At 47.1% G+C, this 19,690-nt stretch overlaps 1 protein-coding gene across 1 annotated transcript in view; it reads left to right on the top strand.

Moving 5' to 3' along the window:
* Positions 1-19,690, top strand: part of ASTN1 (astrotactin 1) — a 231,076-nt gene that overhangs the window by 189,070 nt on the left and 22,316 nt on the right. The window contains 2 exon segments of the mRNA XM_033151264.1: positions 6,657-6,761; positions 7,792-7,980. Of these exon segments, the coding sequence (XP_033007155.1) occupies positions 6,657-6,761; positions 7,792-7,980 (294 nt within the window).

Raw genomic sequence — 19,690 nt, 5'->3', positions numbered from 1 at the left:
GAACTGGAGCAAGAACAGTGCAATAAGATCTTATTGCTCCTGAGGAAGGCAGCACTTGAAATCCCATAGGATGCACCGTAATGAAGGCTCTGTTCCTGTGCATGATTTCGGGGCTTTACCTCCCCTATCCTGCCGGTGTGTGTGCATGTGTAGTAGACCAGGAGTCAGTGCTTCTGGAGAACGTAAGGTGATAGCTGCATAAGGCGTGGCATTTGTCGCCCTGCCATACAACCCTGCAAGGGGCTGCTTTAGAGGAGAGGCTGAGCTGTTTTACGGGTGAGGGGGCTCTGTGGAATGAATGTGGCGGCTCCCCGTTCAACATTGGCTCAAGGGACAGAGCACTGCCACTCACCAGTCAGCCCCCTTTCTCCTCCCTTCCAGCTGGCATTCAGAAGCTCCTCGGTGCCTATGCCCACACCCCTTGGCATGGGTTGAGGCTGTGCCTTCCCCATGGGAGCCCATGGGAAATGCCCAGCCTGCTGTGTGTGGAAGACAGCTCATTAAAAACGCAATTAGTGGAGAAATTAACATGCCTTTGGGACAGGCCTCTCGGGAAAAGTGGGAGGGGGCAGAGAGTAGGGGGGGAGGCTTGTTATCTTCAGAAGTAGAGACTGGGCTGCAGAAAAGAAAAGAAAAAGCGCAAGCAAGCTCCTCTCAAGTTGTATTTTTAATTACCGAAGAGTTGCTGACCCACAGACCTTCCTTTGGTATAATTAGTGCTTCCCTTCCACCTCCACACCTCCCAGCCCCTCGCGCTGCCTCCCGCTCACCCCCGTTCCCGCTCCTGCCCCACACCTGCCTCTTGCATTTCTTGAAGCAACATTTAATTAGGCATGTTCTTGAATTAAGTGCGTTGACCAGTTTGGCTGCTTGAAAGCAACTGGGCTGCAGTTGCCCGGGAAATTGGGTGAAGGTTGAGCGGCCGTTATGTAGCACCTTAATTGCTTTGCTTGCTCAGGAAAGGAGGTTTGCTAAGCCCAAAAGGTAAGCATTCTCCCAGGGGAGCAGCGGGGGGGAAAGCTTAACAGCCAACTAAAGAGGACTCGCAGTGAGAATGTTGCCATTTTCAATGAACCGCGGGGGCCTCACTTGTGCTTTTTTTCTGGTTCACAGTACCAGCACCTTCCTCCCACCGCAGAGATGCTCAGCCACATGGGGAGCCGCAAAGGCATGAGCAAAGGCCCAATGGAGCCTGACTGCTGTTGCCGCACCCCCAGGGCTGGCTGGGGTGCACGAGTCCCGCTCCCAGAAGAGCGTGAGTGGCACACGATGTGTGTCGCCCTTCCCCTGCCGTGCCCTGTGCCCTGCTGTGCACCCTGGTTGCCTAGCTGGCAGCGCTTGTGATGGGCCGAGCTGGAGCCGTCAGTGAGGACCTAGGGAAAAAAGGCACTGAGCCTCACTCTGAGAAACCCAAGAACTGCAAGTCAGGTTCTACGTGCACTGTTGTTGAATCGTTCAGTCGTGTCCGACTCTTCGTGACCCCATGGACCAGAGCACGCCAGGCACGCCTATCCTTCACTGCCTCTCGCAGTTTGGCCAAACGCATGTTAGTAGCTTCGAGAACACTGTCCAACCATCTCATCCTCTGTCGTCCCCTTCTCCTAGTGCCCTCCATCTTTCCCAACACCAGGGTCTTTTGTTAGGGAGTCTTCTCTTCTCATGCACTAGACCGGGGGTCAGCAACCTGCGGCTCCGGAGCCGCATGCGGCTCTTTTACACGGCTGCCGCGGCTCCGGGGTGGATACGCCCGCCCACTTCTCCAGCTGGCAGCGACCGCCCTCCAGCTGGCCGGCGGCCCGCCCTCCGGAGGCTGAGGGCGCTGCTCAGGGGCGTACCCAGGATCACCTGGCCTTGAACAGCGGGGCAGCGGGGCTTGGAGGCGGTGGGGACGCAGTAGAGGTGGCGCAGCTCAGCCGAGGGCTCTGGCGGGGAGCGCGCCTGAGGCGCACACACTCCTTCGGGAAGAGATGGAGCTGGGCGAGCGGGAGGGGGAACTTTGAAGACCCCGCCTCTGCCTCCGAAGCAGGCGCCCATGGGAGAGGCCGCCCCCTGAGCCTGCCTGGCGGGACCAACCCTGCCCAGCTCCGGGAGTCTTCCTAGCGTGGGAGGCGGCCTTGGGGCGGACAGGGGAGCTCCGGGGTCGGCGGGTATGTGGGACCCCGCGGCATCCAGAGGCAGCTGGGAGGCGGGACGGGATGGGGGCAGGAAGGGGGCCTTCAGACGCGTCCCTGCACGGGCACTGGAGGCCAGGACTCCTCGGCTGGGTCGTGGGACCGCGGGGGAGGGCTGGCCGCGGTTCCTCTCGGAAGGCTGCTGGCTGCTGCGTCGAGGCGACGACGAGGTAGGCAGCTGCGGGCTGGGCCAGGGGCGGTGGGTGGCGGGCGAGGGGGGAAGCCCTCTTTTTAAAAATGGTCGAGGAAGCGGCGCCTGTTTCCCTGCCGCTGCCTCCTTCGCTCCTGGTTCCGCTCGCAGCCTCAGACCGCGCTCTCGCGGGCGCGCGTCTCTCTCCGCCCCGGAGCAAGGCCGGGACGTTTTGCAGTTTTTCCTCTGTCCTGAGTGTCTGTTAGGGGAGCCTTGACAAAGCACCTGTTGGCATGGAAGAGAGGAGTCCTAACCTGGATCTGTGTTCATGTGCAAAATCTATCGCCATTGTCATTAAGGGGGCAGGGAACTCCCCTAAAAAGGTTTGAACACTACGAACTACTACAGCCACCTGTATGCAAGTCAGCACAAACATCACAGGCTTCTCTGGTGCAATTCTGTGCTTTATTTAGCAAGAGAGGAGGTTGGAAGAGGTGAACATAGCCTCTGGTCTGGAATATTAAGGGTAAAAGACACTAAGATTATTGTAAAGGCCAGCAGTCTTCAATAAGACATGGGACAAACATTTAACACAAGTGTGCAGTTGAGGACTCATTTTTTTAAAAACAACAACAACAAATCAAATATCTGTATGCTGTTGCAACCCACCTTGGATCAGGCTGTGACCTGGTAGTGGTCCCCAGGGTAGATAAAAATGAATGATTTTTTTTAAAAAAAAAAAATATGGATTTTTTTTATTTAAATCGGATTTTTTTTATTTAAATCGGATTTTTTTTATTTAAATCGGATTTTTTTAAATTTAAACCGGATTTTTAAAAATAAAATGCAGTGTTATATTTGTTTTAAATGTCGCAATGGTTTTGTGGCTCCCAGTTTTTTTTTTCCCTTTGGAAACGGGTCCAAGTGGCTCTTTTGGTCTTAAAGGTTGCAGACCCCTGCACTAGACCCATTCAAATGGAAAACATCTGTGCATGTCTCCAGATCCAGCAGCTTCGCAGAGGGAACATTTATGCAGGGAGGAAGGCACAAGGAGCAGTAGCAGAGAAGAGGCAGGGAATGGGTTAAAAAATGGCCAAATCTTTTAATTGGTAATAGTGGGTGGGGAGCTGGCACAGCATGGGGCAAGAATCCGTCCACTGATGGAAGACATCACTCCTGATCTGTTAGCCTGTCCCTAAGAGATCGCTTTCTGAGTCACAATAGTGCACAGAGCGGCCCTATAAATGCTGGTTCCGGGGGGGGGGGGGAGAGGGAGAGGAAAAAATAGTTAGATAAAATCACTATACATTGTTGTGGTTTTTCAGACGTTTAATCTGAAACCAAGCTGGATTTGAATTGGTTGCTGTCTCTGGTAACTTCTCTCTCTTCCATCATGGATGTTGGCAAATTGGATTTTAGAAAGGCAAAATAATATTAGAATTGGAGCCGTCAAAGATGCACAATGGAAACTGTGTTTTAATGCCCAGGAACCTGCTAAAGTTTTTGCAGATTTTTATAGTACGGATGTATGCTCTTTATTATTTTATTAATACTGTTGCTGAATTCAAGTTTGTTGTGGCCATTTGGATAGAACAATAAATTCATGTACTGTATAATAATTGATACAAACCCAGCTCTGCCATGATGAAGGCAAAAACCACAAAATCCCACGCCAATTTGGGCACTGTGTGAAATTCCTTCTCAGCCCCATTAACAAGAAAACAGCATCCAAGGAGCGCTGGTGGGTGGGCAAGTCATGGGGGCAGGAGCACAGATCAAAGGAGAGCAAGTCTTCACTCTGGTCTGCAAGTCCACCCTGGGAGCCAGCCTAGGCTGCTGATTGGCTCTCAGAGCTGGCCTAGCTCCTGCTCTGCAGCGATGCCGCCACCCAGGATATCCAGCAACGCTCTGCTGCCTGCCGTGCCAGGAGCGCAGTCTGGCCTGCCACAGAGATGTCAGCAAGCTTCGTATAGTTGCTGAAATGAATATGAATTAGGTGGGCCCCAAGAGTGGCTTTTGACTGAAGACCAATTTATACATTTGGCACAATCACCGGGGGTGGGGGGGGGGAGGATTCTGAGCAGAGGTGATGTGCTGATGTCCAAGTTTACAGGTGAAACTCGAAAAATTAGAATATCGTGGAAAGGTTCATTTCTTTTTTTTTATAATCCTTTTTATTCAGTTTTACAAACATACAATATATTTACAATTTATTACTTGTTGAACATTTTGTATTTTGGCCTCCTTAGGCCAGGACTTCCCTCAAGCCTTCCATATGGTTTCCAAGATTTTTCCATCTTTGTTTTTATATTTATTCCATATATTATTGCTTTAATATTCATAACTAGCATAATCATTGCTTATTTCATCACACAACAATATTTATTCTTTACTACAAAGCCTCCTGCAGTCCTACTAACGTACTTAGTTGTGTATTTTTCTTCAAATAATTTACAAATTTTCTCCAATCCTCAATAAATTTCTGATCTCGCTGTTCTCTAACTCCCCCTGTCATTTTATCTAACTCCGCATATTCCAATATTTTCATAATCCATTCCTCTTTCGTCGGCAATATATATTGTGTGGAAAGGTTCATTTCTTTCAGTAATTCAACTTAAAAGGTGAAACTAATATATGAGATAGACTCATGACATGCAAAGCGAGATATGTCAAGCCTTTATTTGTTACAATTGTGATGATTATGGCAGGCGTACAGCTGATGAGAACCCCAAATTAACAATCTCAGCTTTGGGGTTTTCATCAGCTGTGTGCCATAATCATCACAATTATAACCAACAAAGGCTTGACATATCTTGCTTTGCATGTCATGAGTCTATCTCATATATTAAACTCCAGTAGCTAATGAAAACAATTGCTTACATAAATGGACTTTTCCATGATATTCTAATTTTTCGAGTTTCACCTGTATATCTGAAAGACCCTGCTCCCATATATGAACCTGCCTGGGAGAGAACCTTCTCATGGCTGCTCCCAGACTCTGGAACTCCTTCCCAGGAGAAGCCAGACTGGCTCCCTCTATGTTGCCCTTCCTCCAGCAGGTGAAGACCTGCTTGTTCCAATGGGCTTTTGGGAACTGGTTGCTTTTAATGAAAGATTATTGGTATGGTTTTAATAGATTTTATGCATGTCTATGGTTTAAGTTCTATCAATGTTTAATAGTTGTTTAATGCTTTCCCCGCCCCCTTAAGTTTTTAGCTGTTCATATTTTGTATGTAAGCTGCTTTAAGTCCTTGTCAGGGAAAAAGGCTGGGTATAAATAAATACAGAATCAGTTACAGGTACGTAGCCGTGTTGGTCTGCCATAGTCAAAACAAAATAAAATATAAAAATTCCTTCCAGTAGCACCTTAGAGACCAACTAAGTTTGTTCTTGGTATGAGCACACTTCTTCAGATACACTGAAACGGAAGAAGAAGAAGAAGAAGAAGAAGAAGAAGAAGAAGAAGAAGAAGAAGAAGAAGAAGAGTTTGGATCTGATATCCTGCTTTTCACTACCTGAAGGAATCTCAAAGCGGCTCACATTCTCCTTTCCCTTCCTCCCCCACAACAAACACTCTGTGAGGTGAGTGGGGCTGAGAGACTTCAGAGAAGTGTGACTAGCCCAAGGTCACCCAGCAGCTGCATGTGGAGGAGCGGAGACGCGAACCCGGTTCACCAGATTACAAGTCTACCGCTCTTAACCACTACACCACAAAGCTATCTTTAGCCATCTCACCCCTTGCCTTTCCCTGCAAGACCAATTGCAGTCGTTAACAGTCGTCAATAGGTTTTCCACACCCATCAGCCAATCACCCATTCCCTCCACCCTTCTGAGTAATACCCCTCCCCACTCCCTCACTATATTTAAGGGTATGGTGACTTCTGTTTCAGTGTATCTGAAGAAGTGTGCATGCACACGAAAGCTCATACCAAGAACAAGCTTAGTTGGTCTCTAAGGTGCTACTGGAAGGAATTTTTTTATTTGATTTTGTTTTAAATATAGGATGATATTGATGCATTCTGAATACTTCATCATTGACGGGCAGCAGGGAGGGTGTCATCTCTGCCCATCAAAAAGCAGCTGCCTTCTCAGCAAGCTAGAATGAAGTCTTCTTGGCATGCTTATTTCCTAATGGAAGCAGTGTGGTGCAATTTAAACTTGATAATCTCCACCCAGGACAGTCTAGGGGCAAAACCTTACTTCTTGTTTCTGCTGAATGTGCAAACCAAATCACATAATGGGGCTAAATCTGAAATTCAGGAGAGTTTTTTGGGGGGGTGCTTTTGTGCTTGTTTGCTGATTTTCTGTGCCTCCCCCAGTGACAAAGCCAAGCTTACCTGTTGTTTTGGTCCCAGGGATGGTGAACTTCAGTGAGGTGTCTGGGTACCCTCTGCTGCAACACTGGAAAGTGCGCTCCGTCATGTACCACGCCCAGCTCAACCAGCTGACAATCTCCCAAGGTAAGTGGTGCTTAGCCCATTGAGTGGGGTGGGTTTGGGGCTGCCACACTGCCTGAGACCCAGGAGGTGGAACTTGGGAGCTTCTTGTCACATCAGTCAATTAAATTATGGAATTACCAGAATACGCGGCGGGCGCAAGAAGTTTGGATCGCTTTTGAAAAATGGATGCACCCATGGAGGAGAGGTTCTGTAAGTCGCTTCAGGGCTCCTTTCAGTGTGGGAAGAGATGAATAAATTTAATGCAGTAGCAAGCTAGGAATAGGCATAATTTATTATTGGCCAAGTGCATTTTCCAACATACTTGGAATTTGTTTCGGCTACATTGCAATGTAAACATACAGACACTGTTCCTCTCACAATACAAAGAAGCAAAGAAACCCCACCCATATTTTACCTCCCCTTCAGCTATACAACTACGAATTTAACAATTTAATGGCACAAGGGAAAAAACTATTCTTGTGCCTGGCCGATTTTGTATATGAAGTCCTGTAGCGACGTCCAGATGGAAGTAAATCAAGCAGATGCTGACCGGGATGTAAAGGATCTGCTACAATTCTCTCTGCTCTCTTCCTAACTCTGGTAGCATAAATTGTCTCTATTGAAGGCAAGCTAACACCAATTACCCTTTCTGCTATTCTTACAGCTCGTTGGAGCCTTTTCTTGTCTCTCTTGGAGGCTGTACCGTACCAAGCTGTTATAGAATTACAGAGAACAGTTTCAATGATGCCTCTGTAGAATTGGATCAACATTTCAATATTCAATTCAATTGTTTACCATTCATTATTATTTGTGCTGTGTAAGCTCCATGTAAAGAAGTGGGGCACCTCTGAGTGTCAGTCACCAGGGAGAGGCGATGGAAAGGGGCTGTTGCCTTCACACTTTGCTTCTGAGCTTCCAAAGTATCTCGTCCATTTTGGAGCAGAGAGTCCCTTGGTTTTCAAGGAGAGGTTTTTTCTGCATGCTTTATATTTCTCTACCCCCCCCCCCTTCTTCAACCTGCCCCTGAATTGCAGCTTGCTGTGCTTTGCAGCTTTTGGCAATGCCCTCCATTCTCTGGATGGAGCCACATCCCGAGGAGATTTTGTGGCCCTGCTGGACCAGTTTGGCAACCACTTTATACAAGAAGCTGTCTATGGCTTTGAAGAGTCCTGCTCCATCTGGTATCCCAACAAGCAAGTCCAAAAACAGCTCTGGCTGGAATATGAAGATATCAGCAAAGGTAGGGGCCATGATGGTCATTATCTTTTTAAAAACAGACACCACATAACTGCCGGGAGAAAGGCTGAGAATCAGCGGTCTGCTGACGTGATAGAATTGGGTTGACAATACTCCATTGTCAGAAAAAATTCTGCACTTGGAATAATTTATGCCCGTTGCATCATTTGCAAAAGGTTGCTTAATCTGCACAATAAATTTTGATTGCAGTGTTTGTGTTTTAGTGGCTCTCAGGGATGGTAAAGAATATGAGAGGGAGGAAAACAGTTGAAGGGCAGAAAGTATTTGGGCTGTGGTGCTGTGCAGGATGGAGGAAAAGACGAGGGAATGAACAATATTTCATTTATTTCCCTTTCCATTTTGTGTTCTAGGAACTAGGTTTTATTTTAAATTAAAAGTAGAAATTCTCAGTGAAGCCATGAGACCACATTCCAGACTGCAAATTGATTTGCAGAATATGGTCAGGCACGCCATGGCAAAAAGTGATGTTACTTCCTTCTGAAAGAAGGGTGGCTCAGTGATGAATGGGATGGCACTGTCCACAAATGGTGCCTTGGTGACCTTATTTTAAAAGCTTTGTGTCTCAACGTTTCAGCGGTAAAATGGCGGCCGTGTCACTCGGTTGTCTTTCACAGAGCTTATGCATTAAAACATTTAGTTGCTTTTTTTGTAAGTGGCCAGCCAAATACTTTCAGATGGGTGGTGAGGCTGTTTCTCTATAAACAAAATAAAAAACAAACCGTAAGCTCCCAACATTGCGTAGAGGCTAAATTCTGGGGATAGCACCCAAAGCCGAAATTGCATATAGTCAAAACACATTGGGTGCAATGGAGGGAGGGATTGCCAAAGTTTTTTTCTTCTTCTTCTTCCTGGGTGCCTGCCACTCCTTTTATTTATTTGTTTTTTTAATCGCCAAGCACGGGAAGCTGAACGCGCTCAAGTTAAATGTGCGTAAGTTGCGAGTGTGCTGTTTTGTGGGTTTTGTAGCCAGAGCTCTTTGGGACACTTTTAAAGCTAATTTTGCATAATGCCAAATGACAGTTTGGCTGAAATCCTGTACTCGCTCACTTCAGTGACACACATAGGATTGCAGTGCTCAAGGGGTGTGTAAATTGGGTGTCTGGGGGAGGGCACTGCAAAAAAAAAAAGTGATTTCCTTTTTTGTGCTTTGGGGTGGAATGTATTTTTTTGTTTCCTAGTTAAGCTTACAGGGAGATGGAGGCATCTGTGTTACCTTGTTTTGATCTCCGCCACCCCACCCCAAGGCCAGCCAGGAGGCTGTTGACTGGAATAGTTGCCTCTGCAAGAAAGTTTGAGTCTTGCAGTCATTTGATGGGTTAATGAGCTCACTATGCCATTTAGTATACAGCAAGTTCTTGTTCTGTACTGTATGTTTTCTCCCTGTGGAGCCAATGGCGTTGTGGGTATGTATAGAGACAGGTTTAGTGAGTGTTGTTGTTTGTTGTGATCTGGCATTAACCGAAAGTACATTTGGGCAATTATAAATTTGTTTCTTTTTTGCCAACTGAGTTCGCCTCCTTATGGAATTGTGTGTTTCTTTTGTTCAGGTAATGCCTAGGTACTAAATTCAGTACTTGGCTGCAGGGTGGATTTGATTTAAATCAAACTGATTTAAATCACGATTTAAATCACTAGTCAGTAAGGCTTGATTTAAATCACAGTTTTCTACATAAAGACTAATTCTTGCTGGTATAACTTTAATATGCAAGTAGATGAAGATTTTTAGAATAACAACTTTTCATATTAGTTTTTTTATCCCCAGTTTAATAGGTTAATCATTCATATTTGGACAACTTTTCTGTTGTACTTAGGAAGGAGAAAAATAATCATTACCTTAATAATAACAATTTAAATAGATTTATTAGATCCATTCCACTCCAAACAATCAGAAAAATATTGTTTCTATTCTGTTCACTGAACTTCTTGAAACTTAGCATTGAAGGGGTTGATTCTGTATTCATAGGTTTGTAGAACAATAGGATTAAGGTCTTTTTCTCAACTCTGTTCATGTTATAACATTTTTTGCTGTGAAGAAGAGACATGTGATCTCTGCTGAGTCAAATTCAGTTTTGAGAACTGCAAAAGTAAACCAAGCATCTGTGATAATATCTTGTAGGCAGAGAAACTGCCCAATAATCTTACAAAAACCTCTGGAAGAGCATAAATGACATTGTGAATGGATTAATGGAATTTATTTACCAAAAAATTAAACATATACAGCCTTATTCTACATAATTAAAAAACTAATCTTTATTTCATGATTGAATAACCTTTGGATGGTAATATATTTTCCCCAAAAAGCATTTTATTTTTTAAAAAAATCTGATTTAAACAAAAAAAATCATTGATTTTTATCCACCCTGCTTGGCTGCTTAGTTCCCTGTTACGGAGCTGTTGAACTTTTAGCCCAAGGCGCACATAACAACTTGGAACAGCCTTTATCAAACTTAGGTCCCCAGATAATGTTGGACTACAACTCCCATCATCCCTAGCCAGCAGGACCAGTGGTCAAGGATGATGGGAGTTGTAGTCCAACAACATCTGCGGACTCAACGTTGAGGAAGGCCACCTTGGAATCTTTGGGGTGTCTGATAAGTTCCAGGAGTCTCCTGACCTGGGCTAGAAGGGGTGGTCTCAGCCACCCTACCTGTAGGGTAGGTAGCTGCTGAATATTTGGCAACTGCTGAGTTATCAGTTATGTGTTCCGGTTTGGGGGCATCACCTTCACACACACACACACACACACACACACACACACACACACCTCTTAGGGGCCCATGTGCAGCTTGCAGGCCACAGGCTAACCATTCCTGATTTAATAGCTGAACAAATGTAAACCAGCTGGCTCCAGATTTCTTAAGCAGGCTCTCCAGCCTCAGTCAGTCGCTGGGAACAACATTTGTCGTTCCTGGCCAGACCATGCTGCTCCTTGCTTCTCGTGACTCCTGGCTTTCTTCACCCCCAGACCACCTGACTATGTGAACTGATAGGCTATACTCCTGACCTTAAGACTGGACTGAACCTTGCATACAGGCCCTGAGACTTGGCTGGTTGGCTGGCCTCTCCCACCACTGAGCTCTGCCGTGGCTGAGCAGCACGGGACCACAACATTCATACTGCTGGGCATTCCTCCTAAGGAAGTTGAGGGAGGTTGTTGGCGTCAATCTGTCTCAAGAGACAATGGAGTACGCCTCTAGGGGTGAAGCCAAACCACTGTGTAAGCAGCACCAAAGTTACCTGGGCTGCCCAGACAACAAGAGCCCCCTCTCAGCCTTGCTGATGTTGTGCAAAGGAAAGCAGATCAAGACGTTTGGCACAAGCTGGGCCGCAGGAGTTGCTGGAAGGATGAGAAAATACGGTGCCACCCAACCATCTTGGGGACTCCACTCTGGATTTGTGTAGGGTTCGCTTCCTAACCCTTCCTTCTCCCAAATGTATCCCGCAAGGCAGAAGAGGATTAGGATAAGAGGTTTCCTTCTCCTAGGTGGGCTACCTTCCCAGGTTGGCAAGCCCCATAAAAGGGTGGTACAGTGCTCTTGTGCGGCACTTATTCATTTCAATGGGCCTTGCCAGAGGCGCAGCTAGGGCTGCGGGGTGCACTGGGCAGCACACCATGAGGACGGCACTTACCACGGGGGTTGCGGCATTCTCTCCTGGGAATGATGCGGTGGCTCGGGTGCCTGCAGGTTTCCCGCTGCCGAAAACGGCAATGTGGGGCTTGCATCTGCCCCCCACTTCCTCCGAGCTGCTCTACAGCTGAGGGAGAGGCGGCAGGTGGACTGCCTGCAGGGCGCCCGAGTGGAACATAGCTTGGACCCTGGGATTCTGGCGCATCCCGCCCTCTCCCACCCAACGGGTGCTTCGCCCCCTTGCGCACCACATGCACTGCCCCAGGCGCCCAAGCCGGCTAGCTGCACTGCTGGACCTTGCAGAGGAGAATGGGCCCAAGAGATTGGACCCTGTTTTTCTAAACATACACACACACACACACAAACCCCTAGGAATGACTCCTGTGGCAGCTCCCGCCGTTTCCACCATTCTGGTGGTTAAAATCTTGTTAAGCCTCAGGAAGTACTTTGGCTTATTTTCCTTCTTGGTACTTTACTTTTTCTTTCTTTTTCTTTCTATTTAATAATCCAGTTTCTAAAGACTAAGTAAATCCAATTGATTGCTGGCTTACCTGCAGAGGGGGGAAAAGGAAAGTGATCCTGAATTGTACTGGGGTGGATTTGATGAGTTATCCCCCAGTGACACTTATTTCTGTAATTTTTGGATGTCGCAGGGACACCTTGGAACAGGGACAAATCAATGTAAAGCATTACACACGACTGCAAGGGAACTGATTGGGGGGTGTGTGTCTAAAATCTGGATGTAGCTAGCCCAGGTAGTGCTGTTTGCCAAGAAGGATTTAAGGGCTGTAGCGACTAACAAATTGAACACGATTCAACAGTACGGTACTGCGGCAAAGTGCCATTCTAAATTTATTAACAGAAGAGGGATCTTCTTGCTTAGACTCTGGAAATCTAGAACTGCTGGGATTAGCAGTGCTCAAGTTTTCTTTGATCCACTGTTGTTCACTTCTGGGCATCAGTAGTAGAATTAGAAGTGGGGTGATTGAGGAACAATTCCAGGGCCAGCACTGTCGCGGCTCAATTGTCAGGATGGGCACCATAATACCAAAGGCTGCAGACTCTCTGACCAATGCAGTCTTGAGGCTTAAACGCACAGAGCATTTACTCCTGCTATGTGCCAGCTGCTCTGGCTTTCTGTTTGCTTCCTGGCCTAGTCGAGCGCTCAGCCTTTAACCATTAAGGCTTAATGGTGTAGAACCAAGTTACCTAGCGCGCCACCATTGCATGGGCCTGCGAGAGATTTGAGATCAACCACAGAGCCTAGGGCTTGCCGATCAGAAGGTCGGCGGTTCGAATCCCTGCGATGGGGTAAACTCCCATTGTTCGGTCCCAGCTCCTGCCAACCTAGCAGTTTGAAAGGACGTCAAAGTGCAAGTAGATAAATAGGTACCGCTCCAGCTGGAAGGAAAACGGCGTTTCTGTGTGCTGCTCTGGTTCGCCGGAAGCGGCTTTCTCATGTTGGCCACATGACCCGGAAGCTGTACACTGGCTCCCTCAGCCAGTAAAGCGAGATGAGCACCGCAACCCCAGAGTCGTCCACGACTGGACCTAATGGTCAGGGCTCCTTTTACCTTTACAGAGGCTAAGCAGGTATGGGGGGCAGTGCCCCACGGCTAGAGAACTCCCCATAGCTTGTCTCTTGAGCTGCCCAGTCAATGCTCAGTCTGCATGTCATTTGCAGCTGCCTGCTTCTCTTATCCGAGAGCTAGCTTGGCACACGCAGGTCCTTCGACCCAAAACGCACGTTATGCGAAATTGCACTTATCCGAACAGGAGGAATTAGTACCCAAACCTCGCTATACACAACACAGATTCAGATATCCAAACACCAAACCTGCATGTGCTCCTGTAAACAAATAAGCAGCCTTTAAGAAGCAGGACTTGGTTGTGTTTTGTTGGCCCACAGCAACCGCTTCACCAGAAACCATAGCGGGAAGGAAGGGGGTGGGTCTTCCTTGTTTGGCTTTTGTAATGTTTCAGAGGGTTTTCTCAGGTGGGTTTTTTTTGGGGGGGGGGGTCATTTGGGGGTCAAAATTCCATGGTTAGAAAGTTTCCCATGGGAATCAAGGGAAATTGTTAACTCAATATGTGAATGCTTGCCTAACGATTTCCTGAAAATGCATTGTGTTTGGATGGGAAGAGCTGTGTGTATTTTCTTCATTTTATTTTTTAATTAAATTTCCGTATCACCCTTCATCCAAGGATCGCATGGTATTACCGTGTTCGTTCGGGGGTGCACAGATCCAAATCCTGACTTTGCTATTTTATGTATTAGATTTACAGGTGAAACTCGAAAAATTAGAATACCGTGGAAAAGTCCATTTATGTAAGCAATTGTTTTCATTAGCTACTGGAGTTTAATATATGACATAGACTCATGACATGCAAAGCGAGATATGCCAAGCCTTTGTTTGTTATAATTGTGATGATTATGGCACACAGCTGATGCAAACCCCAAAGTTGAAATTGTTAATTTGGGGTTCTCATCAGCTGTACGCCATAATCCTCACAATTATAACAATTAAAGGCTTGACATATCTCGCTTTGCATGTCATGAGTCTATCTCATATGTTAGTTTCACCTTTTAAGTTGAATTACTGAAAGAAATGAACCTTTCCACGATATTCTAATTTTTCGAGTTTTACCTATATATACAGTGGTACCTCGAGTTACAAATGCCTCAGGTTACAAACGCTTCAGGTTACAGACTCCGCTAACCTGGAAGAGTTACCTCGAGTTGAGAGCTTTGCCCCAGGATGAGAATGGAAATCGTGTGCCAGTGGCACAGTGACAGCAAGGGGCCCCATTAGCGAAAGCACACCTCAAGTTAAGAACGGTTTCAGGTTAAGAACGAACCTCGGGAACGAATTAAGTTCATAACTAGTGGTACCACTGTATCACCCTTCATTATAAGATCTCGGGGAGGTAAAATACAGGATAAAAACATGAAAATAAGTAAGACCAAACAGCAAAAAACAGCAATACAATACCCTCCCTTCCCCACAGTGCCACAAAGCTCGCTGAGTGATCTTGGGGCCCTTTATCCAAGCTAACCTACCTAACAATATTTTTGTGAATGATAAATATGAAAGAATCCATATATACTAGTGCTGTGCAGAAGAAGAAGAAGAAGAAGAAGAGTTTGGATTTGATATCCCACTTTATCACTACCCAAAGGAGTCTCCAAGCGGCTAACATTCTCCTTTCCCTTCCTCCCCCACAACAAACACTCTGTGAGGTGAGTGGGGCTGAGAGACTTCAGAGAAGTGTGACTAGCCCAAGGTCACCCAGCAGCTGCATGTGGAGGAGTGGAGACACGAACCCGGTTCCCCAGATTACGAGTCTACCACTCTTAACCACTACACCACACTGGCTCTCTTGCATTTCTCTTGCATGTTTTCAGGTAAAAGGTAAAGGTAAAGGGACCCCTGACCATTAGGTCCAGTCGCGGACGACTCTGGGGTTGCAGCGCTCATCTCGCTTTACTGGCCGAGGGAGCTGGTGTACAGCTTCCGGGTCATGTGGCCAGCATGACTACACCGCTTCTGGTGAACCGGAGCAGCGCATGGAAACGCCGTTGACCTTCCTACTGGAGCGGTACCTATTTATCTACTTGCACTTTGACGTGCTTTCAAACTGCTAGGTGGGCAGGCCAAACAACGGGAGCTCACCCCATCACCAGGATTCAAACCGCCGACCTTCCTAGCGGCAAACCCTAGGCTCGGTGGTTTAGACCACAGCGCCACCCGTGTCCCTCCATCAATCAGGTACCCTCCATCAATTAATGGGAGAAGAAAGTGCATTTGAAAAAAATCATAGGTGAGAGAAAACTTTGGTGAAATTCTCAAGGCTTGGGTTGCAGGACTTTTTGTGTGTTTATCTTCCTTAGTTTCAAGGTGGGCAAGGAGTTATTCCTTCATTCTATAAATCATCTGATTGTCTGCCCTCCGCAGCCTTCCTTGCCTTTCTTGAAAATGTCATGACATCGTCAATTGGGCTTTTCTGTAAGGGCAAGAAGGCAGGGCAGCTTCCTCCTGTGGGCCTGGCAGCTCTTCGTTGTTATTTCTTTAAGTGAACTCTCTTTTTTTAAGGTAAAAAGAAATCATTGTAGTATGTAAAAGGTAAAATGAAGGACTTCCTTTAAAAACATAATAAGTGAGTGCATTAATGTCATGCATTTGACAACTAGTCTTCCTGCACTTCAATTAAAGCTCAAGGGATGACATTGGGAAGTATCTCCTCCCGTGAGTTGTTGGTTTTTTTAGTAGGGTTTTATTAGGGCTTTTCAAAATATAATAGGAGAAAATATTAAAGGGAAGAGTAAGAGAATAAAGAGAGAAAGAAAGATTTTTAAAAGGGCTTCCAACTATCCATTTGTCAGTTATATACAGTGCTTTTTCTGGTGGGATGCTGGGGGACGCAAACCCCTAAACATTTTGTGAATCTATGTTTGGCCTCATTGAGGGGCAGTATTTCAATATGAGTAGGAAAATTAGAAGAAGAGAAGAGAAGACTCCCTGGAAAAGACCCTGATGTTGGGAAAGATGGAGGGCACAAGGAGAAGGGGATGACAGAGGATGAGATGGTTGGACAGTGTTCTCGAAGCGACTAGCATGAGTTTGGCCAAACTGCGGGAGGCAGTGAAGGATAGGCGTGCCTGGCGTGCTCTGGTCCATGGGGTCACGAAGAGTCGGACACGACTGAACGACTGAACAACAACAACAACAACAACAGGAAAATTAGAGTATCCCTGAACATTTTTTTAAAGAAAAAAAGCACTGGTTATATTTACAATAATTCTTCAAAATAGTGAAATGTTCAATCTTAATCTAGAGCAGGGGTAGGCAACCTAAGGCCCGGGGGCTGGATCCGGCCCAATCACCTTCTAAATCCAGCCCACAGATGGTCCAGGAATCAGCGCGTTTACATGAGTAGAATGTGTGCTTTTATTTAAAATGCATCTCTGGGTTTTTTGTGGGGCATACGAATTCGTTCATCCCCCCCCCCAAAAAAAATAGTCCGGTCCCCCACAAGGTCTGAGGGACAGTGGACCGGCCCCCTGCTGAAAAAGTTTGCTGACCCCTGATCTAGATTAATATTCAGCAATTCCTCCCTCTGCTAGATATTTTTTCCAGTCTTCAATCCAGGGCCCTCCAGTTCATTCATTTATTTTGATGCAAGAGGTCCAAAGAAAATTCTCCAGTTGTGGTTATATATAAGAATCGACAAGAGTTCTCCTCCAGTCCAACATCGCAGCATTACCTCCAATGTTAGGAAACCTTCAACCCTCCTTCTTTATTTCCTCACTGTGTTTATGAATTAGAGTTGTTTTTCCAGACCTGGAACCTCAGGTATTCAGGAAGGCCGCGGTGGTCTGGGTAAATGTGTAATCATTAGAATTAAGTGCAAAGGGAAACAAAACACCATTTATGACCAATAAGCACATCTACCAAAATCCACACACACACACACGCTCACTCACATGCCTTCCCAGTGGCATAGGAAGGGCAGGGTGCAGGGGGTGGGGCGCCCCGGGTTCCAGGAGAGGGGGGTGATACTCGGTGGCCCCTCCCCAAACCGAGCCCCACGACCCGCCACTCGCTCGATGCCTTGCCCGGTCACCACGGGAGCAGCAGCACCGGCCTGAATGAGCTGCGCATGTTCGCTCGGCGGCTCGCCCGGTTGCCGCGGGAGCAGCAGCGCCGGCCCGGATGGACTGGGCATGCACGACATTTCCGCACATGCGCAGTCTGTCCAGCGTTGTGACATCACGACGCCCCCATCTCCAGGGGGTTGCCTCCGCGCTGCCGCCCCGAGCAGCCAAAAGCCTTCCTCCGCCGCTGTGCCTTCCACTTATTAGTGTCCTGGACCAGTCTTCAGCTTGCAAGCACAGGTCCAAAATGGGAGGGAGAAAGCAGCTGGCAAGGAAAGGATAAAGCATTGCATAAAGGATGTGACCTTTTGAGCTATCACGACATACAGCTGTGGTTGGCCTTCACTGCTGTGTACAGTCCTGCTTAGGAGACTTTCCTCTTTTTTGGCATTAATTTGGATGGTACACTTGGATTCGCTCAGAAGCTTCCTGTTTCCTTTTGCTGCGTCTTCCCCCACCCCACAGTTGTGTATCAAGCACTTAAAAAAAACAACCACGGCATTTTTATCCCTTTCATGTTTCAAGCAACACCGTTCACAACCTCTCTTACCTTTTTTTAGATTTCGCGTTTTCTCTTTTTCTTCTCGCCAAGTTTCTCGTTTCAGCTTCTCTTCAGTCCTGTCACCTGCCACGTTCCCCGCTTCGCTTTCTTCCTCTCTCTTTCCCCCCTCTGCGCGCGCCAAGAGCTTTATATCGATTGAAAAATTGCAAGAGACAAACCATTCTCTGTCACCGCTGCTTTCCCCCCCAAACCTGCTAAGCAGCAATTCAAAGCTATCCCAAAGTGGTCCATTTCCAGCACAATGGGGTGGCTAAGAAATGCCCTGCGTCTTCTTGGCTCCTTCCCCCGCCTCACAAACTTTAGCAGCCTTGTTTTCTTTGTGGGGGTTTCTTCAATAAGGGGGCTGGCAGCAGACTATTCCTTGCAAAACATTTAGACACGGGCAGTAAAAATTGGGGCGGAAATGGTCTTTTCAGCTCAGGCTTTATCTCATAATAAGACTCAGTTGTGCAAAAAAAAATTATCTCTGAGGTGGGATTAAAGATTTACTGGGTGAAGGGAAACCATTGGTGCTATTTAGAACCTTGTGGGTTCCTTGCTGCCTCATACCGTTGGCCATGTGTTCGAGGCTGCATGTTGCAGCATTCTGGTAAAAAACCTGGCCTTAACTTGCCAGGATCCCAGAGTTAGTGAAGGGGGGGACAGCTTGGTCTCCTTTTCTCTCCAGATCTAGGGTATGCATATCAGCTGATACTAGAATTTCCATGCCTGTGTGGTCGCCTGGTCTATGTGCATCACAGCTGTACTGGTACAAGCCTTAAGCCAGAGTGGTTCAGCCGCAAGTAGGAAGGCGGGTCTGTGTTTTACTCCAGGCATGCCTTGGACTTTGTTGTTGTTGTTGTCCAGTCGTTCAATCGTGTCCGACTCTTTGTGACCCCATGGACCAGAGCACGCCAGGCACGCCTATCCTCCACTGCCTCCCGCAGTTTGGCCAAACTCATGTTAGTAGCTTCGAGAACACTGTCCAACCATCTCATCCTCTGCCGTCCCCTTCTCCTTGTGCCCTCCATCTTTCCCAACATCAGGGTCTTTTCCAGGGAGTCTTCTCTTCTCATGAGGTGGCCAAAGTACTGGAGCCTCAACTTCAGGATCTGTCCTTCTAGTGAGCACTCAGGGCCGATTTCTTTAAGAATGGATAGGTTTGATCTTCTTGCGGTCCATGGGACTCTCAAGAGTCTCCTCCAGCACCATAATTCAAAAGCATCAATTCTTTGGCTCTCAGGAGCTGGACTTTCCCAGTACAACTGTGCCAGGAGCAGTTACGCCTTCTTACTATAATGACTTCCTGCCCTTTCTGCAGCTGTTTGGCAATGAAACACCTGACCCACCCACCCATGTTTGAGAAGCTGAGAGCTGTTTCTCCCATTAAAAGCCTCTACGGTGATGCAAAGGGCTCTGGGGGGCCCCTCTAGTCCACCAGTGGTTCCTGGGAGACAGGCAGGGTCCAGTCTTCTAACCATGCTTACACTCTCTGGCACGGCTATCCAGGTGATCCCAAGCTGGAAATCAAAAGGCACCTGACACAAGAGCCCTGTTCACCTATCAGGTGTCTGGAGAAGCAGCGAGAGAGCAAGCGGGCTGCTCCGGGGCACCTTCCAGCTTTCCATGTGGTTCAGGCCTGTCTCACTTCCTCATGCTCCCCGTGCAATCTGGAACCCTGCACGTTTTGCTGAACGTGAAGGAAGCTGGAAGCAGCCGCATGATAACAACCTCTTTATAGTCACGTTGCCCCTTCTGGAGAGCAATGACTTGCATAGGACTAATGACTTTGTGGAATATCTGGCAGCAATCAAACAACATTTTCCAGCTGACAGTAGCTAACCTGCAGCTTCATTCTACTTCTGTG

The sequence above is a fragment of the Lacerta agilis genome, chromosome 6, assembly GCF_009819535.1.
Source record: "Lacerta agilis isolate rLacAgi1 chromosome 6, rLacAgi1.pri, whole genome shotgun sequence".
In the NCBI taxonomy this organism is placed as follows: domain Eukaryota; kingdom Metazoa; phylum Chordata; class Lepidosauria; order Squamata; family Lacertidae; genus Lacerta; species Lacerta agilis.
This window is presented reverse-complemented; position numbering and strand designations above follow the sequence as displayed.